At 51.6% G+C, this 20,032-nt stretch overlaps 1 protein-coding gene across 12 annotated transcripts; it reads right to left on the reverse strand.

The window, feature by feature from the left end:
- Positions 1–466: 466 nt before the first annotated feature.
- On the reverse strand, positions 467–15,396 carry Mib2 (MIB E3 ubiquitin protein ligase 2). 12 transcript variants are annotated; one of them, XM_006992372.4, is made up of 21 exons: positions 14,655–15,396; positions 14,440–14,560; positions 13,057–13,212; positions 6,854–7,122; positions 6,597–6,768; positions 5,526–5,632; positions 5,238–5,432; positions 4,972–5,114; positions 4,742–4,849; positions 3,616–3,720; positions 3,352–3,514; positions 3,143–3,276; positions 2,920–3,068; positions 2,667–2,823; positions 2,402–2,562; positions 2,173–2,299; positions 1,850–2,083; positions 1,299–1,477; positions 1,032–1,219; positions 889–954; positions 467–779 (listed from the first exon to the last, which is right to left on the reverse strand). In XM_006992372.4, the coding sequence occupies exons 4-21, from the start codon at positions 7,098–7,100 to the stop codon at positions 541–543; spliced, it is 2,874 nt and encodes a 957-aa protein (XP_006992434.1). In that variant the 5' UTR covers positions 7,101–7,122; positions 13,057–13,212; positions 14,440–14,560; positions 14,655–15,396; the 3' UTR covers positions 467–540. The 12 variants fall into 12 exon arrangements, with proteins under 12 accessions (XP_006992434.1, XP_076421968.1, XP_076421966.1 ...); XM_076565853.1 differs by having other exon boundaries at positions 4,742–4,837; positions 14,827–15,372; XM_076565851.1 differs by having other exon boundaries at positions 14,827–15,097.
- Between the last annotated feature and the right edge of the window lie 4,636 nt (positions 15,397–20,032).

Below are 20,032 nucleotides of genomic sequence, written 5' to 3' on the forward strand. Positions count from 1 at the left end.
CTGCTCTCCCTTCCAAAGCATTTGTTCCAATAAGTGGACCCTTTCTCGCTTCTTCCCTCTGCCCCTGCTTAACTGCCAAGAATTTGGCGGACTCCCACCCTCTGCTTCCTACACCCGGGCCCTCTCAAAGGGGAGTCTGCTTTGGCCAAACCCTAAATAGTCTTAAGTCCCGCCCCAAGGGGGCGGAGGGAAGGGCGGGCACAGGGACTGAAGGAAGTGGGGTGAGCCCCCTATAGGGCCGAAAATAGAACCACCCTAAGCCTTTTAGTGCACTGTGGGTTTTGGGACCCTCTTGTGTCAAACCACAGCCAGGACACTTGATGTGGCCAACCACAACCAGAGTGTTCCTGACCTATAGGCAACCTGGAGTCTCAGGCAGTTTATGTGTTTGGGAGTGGGGGTTGCTGGGAATGGTGAGGATCACTGGGCATGCCCAGTACCCCTAGGCAAGGAGCAGGCAGTAAAGTCCGAGAATATTTTTTATAAAACACAGGGCTTTTGTAGAAGGGTCTGGGATCGGCCATGGTGTGCGGAACGCGCTCACACGAAGATCTGAATACGGTCGCGGATGGGCTGGCGGCAGATGGGGCAGGCGTTGAGCGCAGCGCCACAGGGCGCGCATGCCCCATGGCCGCACTGGAAAACTAGGCGGATGTGGCTGTCGATGCAGATGGGGCAGGTGATTCGCTCCTCCATCTGCCGGTAGCGGCTCTGTAGCTCCTCCACCAGCTGGCGAGGTGGACCAGGCATCTGGATGGTGTTTACCACCTCTGAACCGTCTGTGGGACAAGGTGAGTGAGAGTCGGCTACAGCAGGTGTGACGATTAGGTTCGGACAGGTGACTATGCCACAGGATAATGGGGGATATGCTAAGACCCTCCCACCCACCTGGGCGTAGCTTCTTGCTGATGACCACCTGGCACCTGATGCATTTCTTCATCCTGCGAGCGCATTCTGCCAGGGGCAGTGTACCGTTAGCAGGGTTGGACTGGGCGGCTCATCCACCCCGGGCCTCCACACCCTGCACTCACCCTCACACACGGTGCGGTGCTGACAAGGTGAGAACAAAACCAGCAGCGCCAGCTCCGAGCACACCAAGCACTCGGCAGCTTCTGGCCCTGCTGTGCCAGACACATGCAGGTTCCTCACGGTGTTGGGAGTGCTTAGCACGTGCCGGGGGCCCGGGGGCATGCCCCCACCGCCACCTGCCTGTCGCTCCCTGCAGTTGGAGGAGGGGGCTTGAAAGGACCCGGTGGCCTTAACAGTTCCCCCCCTCCAAACCCCCATTTTGGGCTCACCGGAAGCGCTGGGCACAGCCCTGCAAGGCCTTGAGCACTCGGCCTTCAGTGGCCAGGTCCAGTGGGCTCCTGCCACGGTGGTTTGCGTAGTTCACGTCAGCACCCTCCAACGCCAGGAAGCAGGCCACTGCTGCACCTACGGTCAACTCTGTGCTGCCCGGGAGGCCTGAGGCCTGTAGCTGAGTGGCAGGACATACAGATGAGGGTGGGAACCCATACGCACTTCAAGAACGCCTCTGCTGGCACCGGGCTGTCCAGAAATCTGGACAATGGTACCACTTTCCTTCTGGCTAAGGCTTCTGGTTCTAGGAAGAGTAGGGAAGGCAGGCCCCAAAGGTGCCCTTTGCTAGGTAGGTATAGAAACTCTGAAACCCTTCATCCTCTCGTCCCAACCAGACCCCAACCCTTTTCCAAGACTGGTCTGGATTACAGACCCTGAAACTGAGGTCCACAAACTGTCCCACTCTCCAGAAATCCTGGTTCCCTGGAGCATAATGGGAGGTGAAAAATCACCAGGCCTCCTTCCCAGTACCCACACTATACTTCCTCACCCTTGACAGCAGCTGCAAGGGCCCTGGGTCCCCCCCAGCCTTGTCAGCCACCAACGGCAACAGCTGATGACGTTGCAGTGCGACATGCAGGGCTGTGTCTCCCTCCTCATCCTCGGTGTTGACACTGCAGCCAGCATCCACCAGCAGTGGTACTAGCCCCAGGTGGGCCTGCTGCACAGCCAGGTGCAGTGCAGATTGAAGCTTCCTGTTGCGCACATTCACATCACAACGACCCTGAGGAAAGGGTGGGCACAGGCTCAGCTTTGAGATCCCATTGGGTCTGGTTCCTGGCCTGTGGGTGGCCCTGGGGCCCCAGCACCCACCTCTCGGATTAGGACCTGGGCCACCTCACGGTGGTTGTTGAGAGCTGCCAGATGTAGTGCAGTAAAGCCATCCTCCTTCTTGGCATCCACCAGCTGTCGTGCCCGTGCCAGAATCTTTCTGACTGCTCTGTAGGAACAAGAAGGTCTGTCCAAGGTCTTCCCTAGGCACTTCACCTGAGTGCTCTGGATCAGGGTAGTCTGGCAGCAGTGTGACCAACCCCACACTCACAGCACGTGGCCCTTGAGGGATGCATGGTGCAGCAGTGTGAAGCCCTGGCTATTGGTAGCAGTGACATCAATGCCAGGCAACTCAGTGAGGACTTCAACAATGCTGCTGGCACCGGCACCTGCAGAGATGGCAGAATGCAGGGGTGTGTCTGCATGGGCATCCTGAAACAGAGGGGACTGGTCACAGCAATGCCTTTTTCCATGGCCAAGTTGCTTCCTTGACCTAGGGCTGGTGAGTGGTAGAGAATCCAGAGACTATCACTCACCGGCAGGTTGACATCACAACCACGCTCACACAGGGTCTTTACCACCTCTAGGAAGCCCCTCTGCACAGCCACATGCAGGGCTGTGCTTCGTGTGCCATTTCGAGCATCCACCCCACATCCTGCACTCAGGAGCATCCTTGTGGCCTCAGGCTGGTTCCTAATGGAAGAAGTGGGGGGGGTTGGGGACAGCCTGCTGTGCACCCTGGCTCTAAAGTTCATTCCTAGCAGGATCCAGCCCCTGCCCAGGCCTCACCCCAGGGCTGCATAGTGCAGCGCAGTGTTGCCCTCATCATCCAGCAGGTCCACACTTGCCCTTGCCTGCAGCAGCAGCTGCACCAGCTCTACCTGGCCCAAGTAAGCAGCCACTTGTAGGGCAGTCCTGCCCTGGTTCTTGGTGTCCACCTGTGCAGAAAGCCAACACATGAATTCTGGGCCCTTTCCCTGCTGGCCATTAGAAGGACAGGGTGGTAGCTTGCCTGCTCTGGGTGCCTTCGCAGTAGATCCACAGCCCGGGCTACATTTCCCAGTGCAGCCTCGACTACCAGCCTCCCTGGGTGCTCTGGGTCACTCTTCTGGGTCCGAAGTTTGTCCAGGGCCACACTCAGTAAGCCTGGGGGCAGGGTTGAGGTAAGTGCTGGCCAGGGGATGCCCTGCCTCCCACCGGCCACTGAGGCTGGTGCCGCACTTTTGTTCTCTCTGGCACGCTCAGCCACATCCAAGTTGGCGTCTTCCTCAGGCCGGTAGGCCACTAAGCAGGAGGGGCTAAAGGTCCACCGTTGACCGCCAACTGCCACACGCAAGTTTCCATCTCCAAACACCTTCACCACTTTCCCCACGCGGCCCAGGGCCTGCGAAGAGGTAGGATCACAGTAAGTTGGAAGTGGAACAGACAGTGTGCGTGCATGGGGGGGAGGGAATGTGGTAGGTGACAACAGACACTGAGACTCACGGGGGCCATGTCATCGGTCCATTCACCATGTCCAGCCTGCAGTCGCTTCACAGTGTCAAGATCATCGATGACCCGGACCACATCACCCACCCAGAAGCTGTTGTGCTAGATGACAGAGAAGCAGGTAAGGGGAGTTCCTCCAGCTACTTGTGTCTACTCAAGATCATGCAAGAGGACACCTCCTGCTCCAGAGGGCAAGCAGATCTAACCCTGTCCCCAGTTCCTGCCTCAAGTACAACCAAATGGTCTGGCTGGATAAGGGCCTTAAGTGACCAAATCAGCCCTGGGTGGCCAGCCTAAGCCACAGGGGAGGACAACCAGAGGAGCAGTGGGGTAGCAGCACCCAGACCAGACCAAAGCCAGCTCTGGAGATATGTGAAGGTCCAGAAGACCTGTCTCCAGGGTACCTATCCATCAGTCAGACACAAGGCGAGTGGAACAGACCCAGGAAAAAAGCTGAAGATGGAGTTGGAGTTGGGTGGGACCCCAGGATGTCAGCACAGGGCCAGGAAGGAGGGGAGGAGTGGTAGGGGGAGGGATCCTGCAGGGAATCTGTGCACACAACCTATGCACCTGTGTGCAGAGTAAAAGCCTGAATGTTGCCTGTCCTGAAGTTCCCCTCCAGGTCCAGGTAGGAATGCATCCCCTAACCCGCTCAGTGCCCCTTCTTAGACATTCCCACCTCTCTGGCACACGTCTCATCCCCACAGTTCAGTTTTCCAAAAGCTTTCACAGAATCTACCCAACCTGGTCTCCTTTGGCAAACCTCCACCTCAGTCTCCTCAGACCACTCCCATCTGCCCCCATGATGCACTCAGCATCTGAAGAAGTAAAGCGAGCAACCCACTTCCAGCCTACCATAGTACCTTTCTTTTGTTCTCAGGACAGAGCCCCATGGCCCACAGGTTCTAGTCTAAGATGTTTTCAGTACTTCACTCTTTTCTGTGTCCTTCAAAACTGGATTCCCTTCCTGGTTTCACCTCCACCCACCAGGCTCTCCCCTTCAGGTCTGCAGACTCATGGGAGGCTGGTACCCTAGTCCTGCCTAAGCATTCCCAAGACTGAACTGGCACACAGAAGGAATGAGAGAAGCAATAAGTGGGGCTCAGCCCAGCCCCCTAGGCACCTTGGTGAGAGCCCCAGGGTGGAAGGTCCAACGGGTCTCATGGTTGAACTGCACACGCACGTCCCCACGGTCTGTGATGCGGTGCACGGTGCCCATCTGTCCGATAAACTGTGGCAGGTCACGGAGGCTATGGCGGGGTCAGGCTGGACTCTCGGGGCAGGAAGAGGGATAGGGGTCCAAAGGATTTGGGAAGGGGGGCACATGGGGACTCAGCAGAAGAGGTGGCTCACCTCCGCCATCCTAGGGTTCCAGCCACCATGGCCTTCTTGCATGTCCCTTAGGACGTCTGTGTCCAGCAGACACTTGACCTTGTCGCCGCACTGGAAGGGCTGGCCGTCAGCACTCACCCTGCGCTGCAGCTCTGCTGGCTTGCCTGCGGGAAGGTGGCAAGCTAGGCCTCGGGAAGCAACCTGCCCTCCCCACCAACAGGACATGCCAGGGTAATAAGGTAACAGCCAGGGCAGGAGGGCAGCTGGTGTCAGAGCCAGCCCCATACCAAGCTTCGGGAGGTGCTCCTTGTAGTAAAAGCCGCCAGCTGCCTCACCAACACACTTGAGGTCCACTTTGCCCTTATGGCCCACACGGTACACATTGGTGGTTCCATCTGCCCATGTCACACTGGCCACACTTCGGCCTGTCTCCACATCCCAGCCACGGATGTCCACCACACGGCCTGTCTTCCCTTCCCCTCCTGGGAAGAGAGAATGCACACCGGCAGGCTAAGAGTGTGCCTCAAGACTGAGCTATAGCCAGCTTCACCTTCGTCTTTCCAGGCACGACTCACCATCTTGTGAGCCCCATTCCCAGTCAGGGCCTCGTACCACTTTTGCTCCCTGAAAGATGCCCCTCAGTGGGATTCGAGGGAGGCCCTGTCGGGGACTCAGTGTGACCCTGTAAGAGAATGAATCCTGAGTCATGCATTGATACGATGGCCAGATCTTGTATTTGGCCACCCTGCCCCTCTATGCTAAAGGCATCTGGGTCTGTAGGATATAGGTATTCTGGATCCCAAGCCAAACCACTGTCCTTGAATGGCCTTCCCAGTAGGCCTCCACACCTTGGGAAAGGGAACAAACTATTCAGTGTCTCTGGGCTCAGAGACCTCACCAATATCCGGCCGAAAAGGCACATGAGATGACTCTCGGAGCAGTCCATGTGATCAGTCCATGTCTGCTGCTTTAAAGGCAGCGGGGGCAGGGCCTGGCCCAGAGCAGTGAAAACACTTATCTGGCCACCAGCTCAGGCAGCTGCCCTGATCTCATACTGGCCAAAAGAGGGAACACCACTTCTCTCCGCACAGAGGAAAGATTCAGGAGATGTAGAGAATAAAGGATAGTACCAGGGTGCCTTCCCAAATCCAACAGAGACCTGTCTCCCATCAATTCTTACTGCATCAGACTAGGGCCACCCCCAGCTGTACTTATGGGCTGGCACCCAAGGTGAGCTGCCCAGTGACAAGCCTCCTTGCCAGGCCCTGGCACCACCAGGAGATGCTGTGTTTCAACAGCCACTACTATCCATGTGGCATATACCTAGGCAAATACCTTCAGTGCTCCAGACTGCAGCTGTACTGGAGACATGCCTTCCTGACCCTAAGGGTGAGGTAGCAGAGGAAATCCCACCCACAGCACCCTCCTTACAATGTACCTAGAGAAAGCCTTCAGTGAGAAATGGAGGAGTGCCATTCTCAGAGCTCTAGAATAGCCTGACCCTGGGTATTCTTCAAGGAAATCTTGCAAGACGGACTTGCTAGGTACTTTTTTAAGTGACTCTGCCAGAGGCCAAGGCCTGGCTGGATGTCAAAGGCACCAGTCAGAAGGTGCTGGGGAGATAGGCTGTGGTCTAGGGAACTCACGGGCGTGAGTGTGATGTCTCATAGCGCTCAAAGGCGTGGGTAAGGTCATGTTTGTTGTGCATGTAGCACTGTGTGCAGAGGTCATAATCAAAGCAGACACGGCACTTCCAACGCATGCCACGAAGTCCATGTTTCTTGCAGCAGTCACAGATGATGTTGGGATGACGGATACCTAGGTATAGGGGGGGGGTAAATGAGAACCTGCAGGTCTCCTGTCACCTGGCCAGCCCCACCCACAGCTGGGCATCACCACACACCGATTTGGGCGTTGTCGTAGAGCAGCAGGTCATGGGCACCTTGGTAGCCAGCTCGATAGTTGGTACATGTGCCCTGGTCCCACTGAACAACGACTGTACGGTCGGGGGTCGAGGGGCTGCCATGGCGGCCAAGCTCCACCACAGTGCCCACACCGCCCTCACCTCCATCCTGCTGGCCCCATTTCCAGTCCACTCCGCGTACCACACGCATGCCCACCTGCACACCTGCATGGGGGTCCAGGTCCATGGTGAGTGGGCTGTTCAAGAACCTGCAACAGAAAGCAACCTCAGTCTATGTCAAAAATATCATATAGCCGCTGGGTGGTGGTGGCGCACGCCTTTAATCCCAGCACTCGGGAGGCAGAAGCAGGTGGATCTCTGTGAGTTTGAGGCCAGCCTGGGCTACAGAGCGAGATCCAGGAAAGGCGCAAAGCTACACAGAGAAACCCTGTCTCGAAAAAAAAAAAAAAAAAAAAAAAAAAAATGTCATAGCCAGGCTAATCCTAAGACACATGTTGAGATGGCCACCTAGGAGAGAAGGATGGATCAGGAGCAGAGAAAACAAAGCAAACAGAACAAGGAAGAAAAAACAATAGGGGGCTGGGAAAGCCAGGAGCATGGGCCTACAGGCCAGGACCAGAGGGAGCCAGGGGATAAAATGGAGGGGGCGGAAGAACAAGACAGACATGGAGGGGCAGTAACCAAATGCAAGAGTGCCCACTACAGTGGCCTGTGGAAGTGACTGCTCCTCGAAAGGAAGGGACAGAAATTGGGAACATCATAAGTGGACAGGCCCAAAGGATCAGAAACTGAACCTGGCACAGTGGCCACATGCTAGTGGATCTGCTCCCAAAAGTCTGCGCATGATGCTCCATCAGTATAAGTATACTTTAAAGCTAGAGTTGGACATGATGGTGCACACTTTAATACCAGCACTCAGGAGGCAGAGGCAAAAGGTTCTCTGTGAGTTCAAGACCAACCTGGTCTATATGGTGAGTTAAGGCTACATAGTGAGAACCTGTCTACCAAAATCAATTACCAGGAGTGGTTGCACACGCCTTTAATTCCAGTACTCTCGGGGCAGTGGCAGGTGGATCTTTGTGAGTTTGAGGCCAGTCTAATCTACAGAGCTAGTTCCAGGGCTACACAGAGAAACCTTCTCTCCTCGAAAAACTAAAATAAATAAATAAACTGATGGATTAAAAACAAAGCTAATAAATGTATATTGTAGATATCCATGTGAAAGACTGTAAGGCCATCCAACTTAAGAAGCAAGGAATGTTTTTCTGTGCAGCATGGTGACATGTGGGACTGAATTAAAGAACTGTTGTTCAACCAGATACCATAAAGCAACCGGACAGGCAACCATGAGAGAAGATGCTCACAATGTATACAATCCATAGAGTACTACCACTCGTATATGAAAATGCCAGACAAACTGAAAATGGGCAAGACACTGAGACACACACTCCAGGACACCTACTATGCATAGAATGTTTTGTTACCAGAACACTGATCACAGGCAGGACAAGATCCTCTGTTCCACATTTCAAAGGACAGTGCAGCAGTCATACAACACTTTAGGGACCTTCTCTGGAGAAGCGTGGTCCAGCCACAGAGGCGATGCAATCACAGAAGCACCTGCCCATGTTTTTCATGGTGGACTGGGCCCTGCAGTGTTCAGTGCCCAAGAGAATATAAACTATAACCCACCTTGCTATTTGGGACAGCGGACAAAGCTGATAGACATGGAAGGTCAAAGTGCCAACTACAGTGACTCTACCAACAGAAGTTTAAAAAATGGGCAGGCAAATTCAGGGCATCATAGTGCTAGCCATGCCAAGCTTTAGGTTGCTTATGTGGCCTGAATGCTCTGTATCATACTAACATTAGAGTCTTAACACGTACTTTCCCAGACTCCTGCCTCAGCCGTCACCAGGCACACAAATGGATTTGAGAGACGAAATCTGACAGGGGCTCCTGTGCTATGACAAGTACTTCTCCTGTGCTGTGACAAGTACTTCTACTTCACCATTTAAGAACCATGCCCTGCAGCTGGGAAGAAGGGACTGCTTACAATGAACCAGCAGTCCTGTTCCAGGACACATACTCAGGTTTCACAAGAGGCTGAAAGGTCAGCCCACACCTGGTTTGGGTGCAGCTGAAGATTATTTTGGGGCAGCTGTAAACATTACAGGGTCCTGCCAACTTTAGCTGGGGCCCAATGGCCCTACTCAGCCATGAGGCAGAGGTCAGATCAGGGTTAAGTGAGCAATAGGAATACAGCACACACCAGCCTTCTGCCTGGACCCTCTTCCAGGATCCCTGTCCTTGCCCTAAGACTGAGAGCCTCCTGGCTTGCCTAGTTCAGGAAACATTCCCCACTATCCACCAGGAAGCCACGGGTGGACAGTAAGAAAGACCAGTAGCCCTGCCTAGCCACATACACTGGCTGAAGGCTGGGTGTCTGCAGCTAATGGTAATGGCCTGAGCACCACAGACTGTCCCAGAGCCAAGCACAGTAAAAATCCAGCACCACTCAGAAGCCTATGTTGAATACAGGGACTACCACACACTGACTCTAGATCTACATCACACCATATTCTCAGGGGTACAGGCCTCCTGGCCAGCACAGCATCGTGCAGTTTTTTAAAAATTTTATTATTTCAGCCGGGCGGTGGTGGCGCACACCTTTAATCCCAGCACTCAGGAGGCAGAGCCAGGCAGATCTCTGTGAGTTCGAGGCCAGCCTGGGCTACCAAGTGAGTTCTAGGACAGGTACCAAAGCTACACAGAGAAACCCTGTCTCGAAAAAAACAAAAAAAAAAAATTTTTTTTATTTCATGTGTGTGAGTGTTATGCCTGCATATATCTGTATACCACATGTGTGAAGTGCCAGGAGAGACCAAAAGAGGGTGCAAGATCCCATGGGATTAGAGTTACTGTAAGACATCATGTAGATGCTAGGGATTGAACCTAGAGATCTTCTAAAAGAACAGGCATTATTGCTAATCTTGCATGACCTCTCAAGTCCCTTTTGCAATTCTTATTCCTATACACAGGCCCAGGACTGCTAGGACCACAGCAAAAGCAGATGGGCACATTCACCTGGCTCAGAGACTATGAAGAGCCTTCCCAAACAGCTGGGCTCTGTCTTTTCAGAGGATCCCCCTCATCTGCCCAGGGACCTTGTCTATCCTCTTTAGCTCATTCCTCTCCATGGACTCTAGAGTACCTGCTAAGATATGGCGCCAGGGTAAATCCATCCAACCTTCTTCCTCTTTCCACAGAGGGGGGACAACCCACAAAGGAACCTCATATTGAGAATGTCCAAAACTCTTTGGTGCTAATGAGCCCCAGACAAGGGGAGGGTCTTGTGGGCAGGTAGTCATGGCAGCTGGCTCTGCTCCTCTACAGTAACAGCTCCACCATGGATGAGAGGGCCTCCAACGGCCTCACCCTATCAGAAGAGCTATTAACACGACAGCTCATGGGTGTTCCAGTGAGAGTAAGTTTTCTTTGGGGATGTGGTGACTGGTGCACTGCCCATGCTCTAGTCGGGGGCCAGAGGCCCATATGCATATTAGCAGCAGGAGCTGGACTCAGGGCACTATAAAATGAAGGAGGAGGAGGGGGGTGAGATAGGGAGGACGAGGAGGGAGGAAGAGGAGGAGGAGGTAAAGAAGAAGAAAAAGAAGAAGGGGGAGGAGGAGAAGGAGAAGAAAGAGAAATAGATCCTGTGGTCACTCTAGAGCTGTGTGGCATGACTCTGTTTGTGAGACCAGCCTCTCAGCCACTGCTTATCTACAGGCTGATGGCTCTACTAACCACTTGATGCTGGGCCTTTTACAAGACATGGAGCAGGGAGGACTTCAAACACGACAATAAGCAGAGCCCATGCATGGCCCTTCTTTCAGAAGAATGGGCAGAGGGCATAGAGCTCAGGTGGAGGGTACCCAACAAGGCCTAAAAGCACCAGGACCAGGCCTCAACCAATGACTCCACATGGAGTAGAAAGAATGCTACCAGGCACTTCAGCCTGTCAGTGGCCTGCACTGACCAACATTTACATGACCATCATGCTTAGTTAAGCAAAGATCTTCTCAGCCCTGGTCTTAAGTTTTAAAAAAAAACTTCCAGTCTCAAGAGCTGTTCCCAGTCAGCAGCTCAGCAAAGTCAGAACACAACCAGGTCAGACGGAGAGGGTTTTCTGCCCAGAACCAGCACCTCAGCGCCTAAGGCTGCCCTGAGGAGCAACACTGTAGGAGCAAAGGCAAGAGATTCAATACACAATGTCCTTCACAGTCACAACACTGAGGTGTGTGAACACGGAGAAGCACCCGACAGTGGCACCTGGACGCCTGTGTCCACCCTGCCCCACCACCTGTGCCCTGGAGGTCGTAAGGTCTCTCCTCTACTTTGGAGGCTGCACTCTCCCTCCATCTTTCATGGCATTATCTGACCTGAGTCTCCTTACCTGAGCTGGGCCTCTGGCAATGACCCCGAGAACATAGTTATTGCACAACCAGACAGGAGACAGGGTTCCTGGGCCTCAAAAACAGCTGGATATAGCATTCTATGACATTATTAGAAGGCCCAATGGCTTTCCCTCTCCTCTCCCTCCAGGCCTCTCTGCCTGATCTCTATCCACCTACCATTACCATCCCATTCCTTGGCCTGTGATACCGATATCAGAGAACAGAAAAGTTCACCAAGTGTATGTGGAGGGGTGAATGGGTAACAGAACAGAAGAAGAGGACAGAGATGAGATCTAGGCAGACCGAGGGGAGATGATCTCCATTTTGGACTCAGCTCTTGTCTCCACCTATCTAAGGGGCCTTCCTCTTTGGATGGCACAGGACCCTGACCACAGTGAAGGGGCCTGTGTACTTCATGATCAACAGAGAGCTAGGGGGCATGAGGCCATGTCAGAATTGAATTTTCTGACAAAGGTCTTATCCCTTGAGCTTACTGGGCCAATGATAAAGCACTACAAGGCCCAGGGCAGAGTCAAGAGGGAAGCTGGCCTCTAGCTTACTGGGTGCAGCACCAAGCCAGAGAATGATGTATCTACTGTGCCAAGCCTCTGGAAAAGCCCAAGAAGTGGCCTACATGCCTGAACAGTACCTGTGCTCAGGCTAGCCATTCTGCAAACCTCAGGTGAGTATATGCCCAGGGTGCTTGGAGAGAGAGACAGCCTGATCTACAGAGCGAGATCCAGGACAGGCTCCAAAACTACACAGAGAAACTGTGTCTTGAAAAACACCAAAAAAAAAAAAAAAAAAAAAAAAAAAGACCCACTTTTAATCTGGATCTTCTGAGCTGGCAAGATCCACCTTTATAAGGACCACACCTTCTGTGTTTGCTCGTCCCTGCCTACCCTCGATATCAATTTACTGGTATCAGAGCCTACTTCTTGATTCCAGTATGTACTGAACACCTGAGATATCTAGCCTCAGTGACAGAACAGCTACTGGATTCTCAGACTTTCTATCAGAAAATCGTTGTTGGACTAGTTAGATCACAGCCTGCAAGCTACACTAATAAATTCCATATACATAAATTTTTTTTCATTCTATCAGTTGTGTTGCTCTTTGTGTGTGTGTGTGTGTGTGTGTGTGTGTGTGTGTGTGTGTGTGTGTTCCTCTTGAGAACCCTGACTAACACACCTGCCACAACCTCTCAACAACTACCATAAGCCAGCCTTTCCCACTGAGTAGGAGGCCTCTCCTCCCTCCTTCCATCTCCTGCCCTAACTGACAAGAGTCTTGATAGAGTGCAGTACTGTGTGCCCCAGTGTGCTGAAACCTGCCAAACTACCAAAGAGGCCCTGGGTGTAGGGAGAGGGCCTAGGGTCTGAAAGCACTGTCCTGGAGCTCAGCCTAGAAGAGCTCCAGAACAGTCTAAGAACTGCAACCACTAAAGCTCAAGTGTACAAACAAAAAAAGAAAGTTCTTACTTTCAAACTTGAATGTCATACATCATTCTTCAGGAAACCACAATGTGTTTTGGGTACCACCATCTCAGTAGGAAATTTACCTTCAGAGTTAACTGACTTTTTCCTATGCCATCAGACAGTCATGTCCCTGGCATGTGTCCAAGCACTCCTGGAGCTGTTGCTATAGATATTTACATTTATAATGGGGGATATCTGAGTATGAGGACTTGGTTGACAAATATGCTTTAAGAGAAGCAGAACTCACCTTAGAGCACACAGAAGCCTCTAGTCAGCATCCCAAGCATTTAGTTGCTACTTCCTGGGCCACAAATTTTCTCAGCCACCAAAACTTCCTGTGGAAAACTAGCAGCCATTGCCAACACAGAACACAGCAAACCAAGGTGGTAGGCAGGAATCCAGGCTGGGGAAAGACCATTTTAGGGGCAGTTTTACACACAGTATTTACTACCATGACCTGACAGTGGTCATTGGGGCTGCTGTTATTTCTAGTATTCCTTCCTATAAGGAACAAACTTTCTTTTTTTTTTTTTTAATCTCTGGCTGGCCTGGAACTTACTATGTAGTCCAGATTGGCCTGGAATTCCTTTCAAGTGCTGAGATTAAAAGTATATACTGAGGGCTGGAGAGATGGCTCAGCATTTAAGAGCACTGGCTGCTCTTCCAGGACTCAGGTTCAATCCCCAGCACCCACATGGCAGCTCACAACTGTCTGTAACTCCAGTTCCAGGGGATCCGACACCCTCACACAGACATACATGCAGGCAAAACACCAATGCACATAAAATTAAAAAAAAAACTTACTTTAAAAAAAAAAGCATGTACGGGACACCACACCCAGACAGAATTAAAGATCCCTCAATAGGTCAGAGGTATCAGAATTGGGGGGGGGGGATGCTGTCCCTTATTATGAGAATATTTTATTGGGAAGTCCCATACAGCCATAAAAATTAAATCATGTTAATTGTGAAAGCTAGCAAATTGCCTTTATTCAGACGAACAGTTATATGACACAGAGCACTTAGGACTCAAGCTTATCTCCCTACATCTCTGGTGGTGCCTGAGACACTGCTGAGTTGAAAATGTGTGGCAAAAACTGGTGCATCAGAGGCTCCTACGAGGCAGGTGGACATCCTAGGTGCCAGTAGAATCAAACAAAGAATGCCAACCTAAGCCACAGAGGCCAGGAAACCCCGATCTGCCCTGCATCAAGACATCCGATGGAGCACATCCATTAAGGTTTGGGGTATCATGGCTGCTAATCTTGGTCATCTAGCTGGAGAGCTCCAGGTACACTGCAGCTAGGAGTTCACCACACTGCCTAGGGCTGACCTTGGTGGGGGAATGACATTCAGATACTTGTTGCATCAGAAGCAACAGGCCAGAGTGGAATGTGAAGACAGGGGACCTAGAAGGGGCCAACCTTGCTGTGTCCCCAAGCCTGCTGGCTCATCAGGAGCCTTCCTGGCACCTCTGCTTTTCTCATTGGTCTGAACCCAGAGGAGGCAGGAAGGACATTTCTCACTGCCCAGTCCACTCAAGCACATTTAGACACAAACACAAGCTTTGACATAACATCAGACGGCATCCGCAAGGGGAACGAACCAAACCCAAACTGTCAAGAGCTCACCTGTATGGAGGTCCAGTGTCCCCCACCCGCCTTGAGAACCGGGCAGGAGCCCTGATGCTTGGAGATTTGGGACTGGCCTCCGCTGGGCTGACCTTCCGTTAGAGGCCCGGGAGATCCAACCCTGTGGCCAGGGGTATGCACAGTTAGTAAACGAGAAGGCTTTAAAGGCTCCCAGGGGTCGGGCGGCTGGGACCCGCTGCATCACCCACACGCACCGAGAACGCGCACCGGGCACGAGCTGTGTCCAAGGCGAAGAACCTAAAGCCTGCTGCACGCAAGGGCCGGGGACGCCCGCCCAACCTACAGCCCGGTCAAGCTGTCGGACCCCTCGGCCCAGTGCCACCGCCCCCAGCGCTGGGAGGACGCCCGACCCGGCCCCCCACTTGCCCGGAGTTTCCGCGCCCGGGCCCTAGAACACCGGGCCCTGAGCACCGCAGACGCTGGCAGCAGATCCTCGGCTGGCCACCCAGGCGCCAGCTGCACCCCGCTGTCCTCCGCCTCTCAACGGCGCCTGGCAAGGCCGCCTCTCCCGCGCCAGCCCACCCGGCTGCCCCACTAGGGCCCCCCGACTCCGGTCCCTGGCCGCAGCACAGACTGTCGGGAGCTGTAGTTTGCGGCGTCCGGCCCGGGGGCGGGGCAGACAACTCCCAGGAGGCCCTGCGCGTGACGCAAATACTTCGGGCTAGGAGGCGGGGCTTATAGCTCCCAAGAGGCCAAGAGACCGCGTTGTGTAGGCGCCTGGTCAGGCAGCAATCGGACTGACAGCCGCGGTGTCTACGGCTGGCGGGCGCTCTGCTTGTCTAAAGAAGAAATTGGAAATGCCCGTGTCCCGGCAAATAGGGACACATTCTGGGAGAGAACGAGGTCGGAAAGAGTGGGCATTGAGGAGACGAGACGCGCAGTCTTGCCCGGAAGTGCGTCTGGGCTGAGCCCTAGTGGCATTGGTCTCCTGCGCAGTACGGGCTCCCAGGACGCTTTCCGTTGCCTTAGAGACAGATGTTTAGAGTGACGTCTTGTCTCAAACGCGCGAGGTGTCCAGAGACAAGGTGAAGACCCATCTAAACTAACTTTTGATTTAATTTTTGGGATTTTTTTTTTGTTTTAGTTTTTGGGTTTTTTTTTTTTTTGAAATAGGGTCCCACTATGTAGCACTGCTTGGCCAGAAACTCTGTGTTGACCAGGCTGGCCTCGTACTCATAGAGTCACACCTGCCTCTGCCTCCTGAGTGCTGAAATTAAAGCCGTGCACCACCATACCCAGAACGACTTAATTTGATTTTTAAAAAAGAGTCGTGCGAATTTTTTTGGTTTTCCTGTTCATCTGGGGCGAGGGGGTCAACTCGGATCAACTGAGCGCCCTTCACCCCACTACTGATTTTATTTTACAGATAAAAAGCAATCATACAGGCCTTTGTGTTTATAAACAGTATACTGCCTCAGTTTCCATATCTTAGCTCCATGGAGTCTTCAGGCCATAACAACTTAGCGCTCTTCACATGCCTTGCACCCATGGGCAAGTCACCTCCATACTTTCTCTGACTGTCCCTTCACTCTGCCTATTGTCAAGGTTTATGCTCAGTCCATTCTGCAGTCTCTTTCTTTCTTTTTTTTTTCAAACATTTATTTTGTGGGTGCAAGGGGCACTAGTGCCATGGCCCTTATGTGAAGTCAGATGCTAAAGCAAGTGTCTTTGCCTGATAAGCCATTTCCCTGGCGTTTTGAGACAGCGTCTTACTCTTGCCCAGGTTGACCTCAAACACTAACTCTGTAATCCTATTATCTCAGTTTTTCAGGTGCTGGGGTTTATAGGCCTGAGTCGTCTCTGCTAACTCCAGCCTTGGTTTATCTCATGTGTCAGCAGCTTTCTAGTTTGAGTGGGTGGTTGGTTGGTAGGCTAGTTGGTTTTTGAGATGGGGTCTCACGAAATAGCCCTGGCTGGCCTGAAATTCATGTGTACCCCAGGCTAGCCTGGAACTCACAAAGATTCACCTGCTTCTGCCTCTTTTTTTCTTTCTCAAGACAGGGTTTCTCTCAAGCTTTGGTGCCTGTCCTGGAACTCACTCTGTAGACCAGGCTGGCCTCGAACTCAGAGAGGTCCACCTGGCTCTGCCTCCCTAGTGCTCAGATTAAAGGTCAGCCTAACCCAAGTGATTTTATGCAGTGGTAGGTGAAATGGCATTGAGAAGGAAAGAGACAGGGAATGAAGAACTTAAGACAATGCAAGGTCTTTATTTTAGTGAGAAAACCTGCTGAGGGGGGTCCAGGGAAGTAGAGCCTTCCATCTATTTACAGTCTGGCGTAATTATAGGAAAGAAAAGGAAGGGGCAGGAAAGGAAGTTGAAAAGTTTTCTTTTTGGACCTCGATTGGCTGTTGTTAGGACTAACCAAAGAATGACTGATGAGTATTGAGTAAAAGGATGTCAGGTGATCAGCAACATCTCTTTTGAGCAGCCATTTTCAGGGATCTGCAGGGAGGCAGTGGCAAGAACTTACACTTCATTTCTGGGATGCTAATTACTGTAGTTCTGGGGAACTTGTCTCCATTTAGCCAAAGTGGAAGAACTTTTTAAAATGGTGGGACCATGGCTAACATTAGATGGCATGGACCACATGGCACTCATTGCTTGGTTCCAACATTTCAACACTGCAGACTGTTATGCCCAGATCTTGGGGATCCCCAAAAGACCACCATGGAGACTGAATCCTGTATGTAAAGCAAAGAACCTGTTAAGATTCTGCTCTCATTCCTCAGGGTCTGGCATCTTATGTCATCAGCAGGCGCTGGCGACTACGTACCCGCTGCTTGGTCCCGCCATCTTCCATTCTGTCCAGGCCTGGCTCTCCTCCCTCCTATCCCCTTATTTCTAATAACTCTCTTTGTAACTCTGGTTGTCGTGGCCATGGCCTGTGACTTTTCCACCTGTAACCAGTGCCGCCACCAGTGCCATTTATCATAACCATCAGAGCCTTCATTTTCAAGCTCTGGGGCTTGGTCTCTCTGTCTGTCCACTGCAGCGGTGAGAGCAGAGAGCCCTGAGCTCAGGCGGGGTAGAGTTTTTATCATAGCAGAGTTTGAGGTGAGGGGATTTCCAGGGTTCAGGACCCTGATTGGCTGACAATTGTCTAGGGGTATCTGTGTTTGGATCCTGCACAGGGCAGCTAGGTGTCTTGCATCGTGCGTCCTCAGGGGGCACTGGCGACTACGTAAACCGCAAACAGCGTGATCACACCTTAAAAAGCTAGACATGGACCCCACCCTCTCTCTCTGTTCCCTGCTCTGCTCCCGTCATCTCTCTCTCTCCAGACCTGGCTCTCCTCTCTCCTCTCCCCTCCTTCCTTCTAATAAAGCTCTCTGTAGCTCTGGTAGTCATGGCCGTGGCTCATGACTTTTCTGCCGGCAACCAGTAACACCACCAGCGCCGTTCATCCTTTCAATCTGTAAAACAAAAATAGGTGTTGCTAGACTCAAGGGCATCTGGCCACTTTATCTAATGGTTGCAATGTTTGGGATGTCAGGTGCTCCTCCATAGATGCAGGCCCTCCCTGGGTGGGGTCAGCTCATGGCTTTTCCTGTGTCTAGGTGTTGCCTGTCATGGCAGCTGTGTGATCAAGCAGTTTTGGGGCCCTCTACATAGAACACACACTTCTCCAGCACCTTTTTTACTTTCATTTTTAATGAGTCTCAATATTAATGCCTTTCCCGATGGGAAATTTTGTGGGGGCCTTAGTAAAGGACAAAAATGTGTACAATGGTAACCTCTCTAAACAAAATAATTCCTTTGAAAAAACCAATTCCAGCCACCTCTGAACCAGGATTTTCATTGTGCCCTCCAACAGGAAAGTTAGAGACTTACTAGACACACCCAATCCCAAGGATGAAATATCTACAATTCAGATCCAGAACCTGAGGCTGTTAAGGTCAAGAGTTCAGTTAATAAGTGTAGAGAAATCAGAATCCTAAGGTAAAATGGGAAAAGAGAAATCAGGACCTTCCCTTTTGGGAGCATTATGAGGGGAACAGTAAGACTAAGAAATTGTAGTATAGTATCTGCTACCCAGAAGAAATCCTTTTCCCAAGGTCAGGCATTTGGATAAGGTCTCCATTCCCTTGGGGGCTCGAGGAAAGTTCCTCAAGTTCCTGCTTGATAAAACAGTCATTTGTAGCAGGAATCTTAGAAGGTCTTATTAATAAAATCAAACCCGGGGCCAGTTATTGGGGTGAAATGCTGGATGGTCAGAGAGACAGAACAAGCCACAGCTACCTCACCTCACCAGATCCTCAGCTGGTCTTGTTTCCTCAGACTGTAGGTCTCTGTGTCCTCATCCCAATGGCTCTCAGCTGAACTATGCTGCTAGAAGCCTGAAAGCTTAACCAGCCAAATGCTTCTAGTTTCTGGTCCTCACGCCTTATATACCTTTCTGCTTTCTACCACCACTCCCTGGGATTAAAGGCTCGCTTTCTGGGATTAAAGTCACCATGCCTGGCCTTGAACTCACAGAGATCCAGAGGGATTTCTACTTCTGGAGTGCTAGGATTAAAGGTGTGAGTGCCACCATTTTCTAGCTTTTGTATCTAGTGGCTGTTCTGTCTCTGACCCCAGACAAGTTTATGACGGCGCACAATATTTTGGGGAACACAATACCACCATAGTCATTCCTTTTTTTTGTTTGTTTTGTTTTTTATTTTTGTTTTTTTGTTTTGTTTTGTTTTGTTTTTGTTTTTGAGACAGGGTTTCTCTGTGTAGCTTTGGTGCCTGTCCTGGAACTCACTCTATAGACCAAGCTGGCCTCAAACTCACAGAGATCCGCCTGGCTCTGCCTCCTGAGTGCTGGGATTAAAGGCGTGTGCAACCAATGCCCGGCTAAAGCAGTCATTCTTATCTCTAGCTAGAGAAACTTTTGGCCCTCCCATTAACATATGACTGGTACCTATTGTCAAGGCAAATGCTGGATTCCTCAACCCCTGATTGTGATACCTCAGTAAAAAAACCCCACTCTATCCCCTACAGACAAAGAGAAGCTTAAACCAGGATTCCTAAATGTAGATAAGAACTTAGACCCCTTTTTCCCAGCTGGCTGTATCTGTTACAGGGACTTTGGAAAACACAGAGTCAGGATATTCGACCAAAAGACTAAAAAAGGGAGGCAGGTTGAAATGAATTATATGGTCTGTGCCTTTAAGAACTAGCCTCACAAAGAAAGGGAGCGCTCCTTCCAACCTCCCTGCTGCGTGTGAGAGATTTGGAAGAGCCTCCCTGCCTCTGAGGCTTATAAACTTAGACTACACCTTGCTTTTGCATTCTGTACCTAAAGTCTCCAGTGGCAGCTTCGGGGACGCAATCTGGGCATAACACAGGCCAGTTTGGGCTATAGAGATCCTGTCTCAAAACCAAATGGGATGGGAATATGGTGGCACACGCCTTTAATCACAGCACTGGAGATAAAAGACCAGACACAGTTTCTCCAGAAACCCAAAAGAGCTGAGAAAAGAGATATCTTAAAAATGAGTCAGTTCCCCCTTCCTGGAGAGGGTAAGACAGGTGTTTTCAAAAGAACAAAGTCAGGATGTCTGGTGGTAACCAATTAACTACGAG

Source organism: Peromyscus maniculatus, chromosome 2 (genome assembly GCF_049852395.1).
Source record: "Peromyscus maniculatus bairdii isolate BWxNUB_F1_BW_parent chromosome 2, HU_Pman_BW_mat_3.1, whole genome shotgun sequence".
Classification (NCBI taxonomy): Eukaryota; Metazoa; Chordata; class Mammalia; order Rodentia; family Cricetidae; genus Peromyscus; species Peromyscus maniculatus.

Excerpts from the sequence above, each read along its gene's own strand:
- Mib2 (XM_006992372.4), bottom strand. The coding sequence starts at position 7,100 with ATGGACCTGGACCCCCATGCAGGTGTGCAGGTGGGCATGCGTGTGGTA. Across the intron at positions 4,850-4,971 it reads GGAACCCTAGGATGGCGGAG|TTTATCGGACAGATGGGCAC; the intron begins GTGAGCCACCTC and ends GACCTGCCACAG. Across the intron at positions 3,721-4,741 it reads ACCCTGGGGCTCTCACCAAG|CACAACAGCTTCTGGGTGGG; the intron begins GTGCCTAGGGGG and ends TCTGTCATCTAG.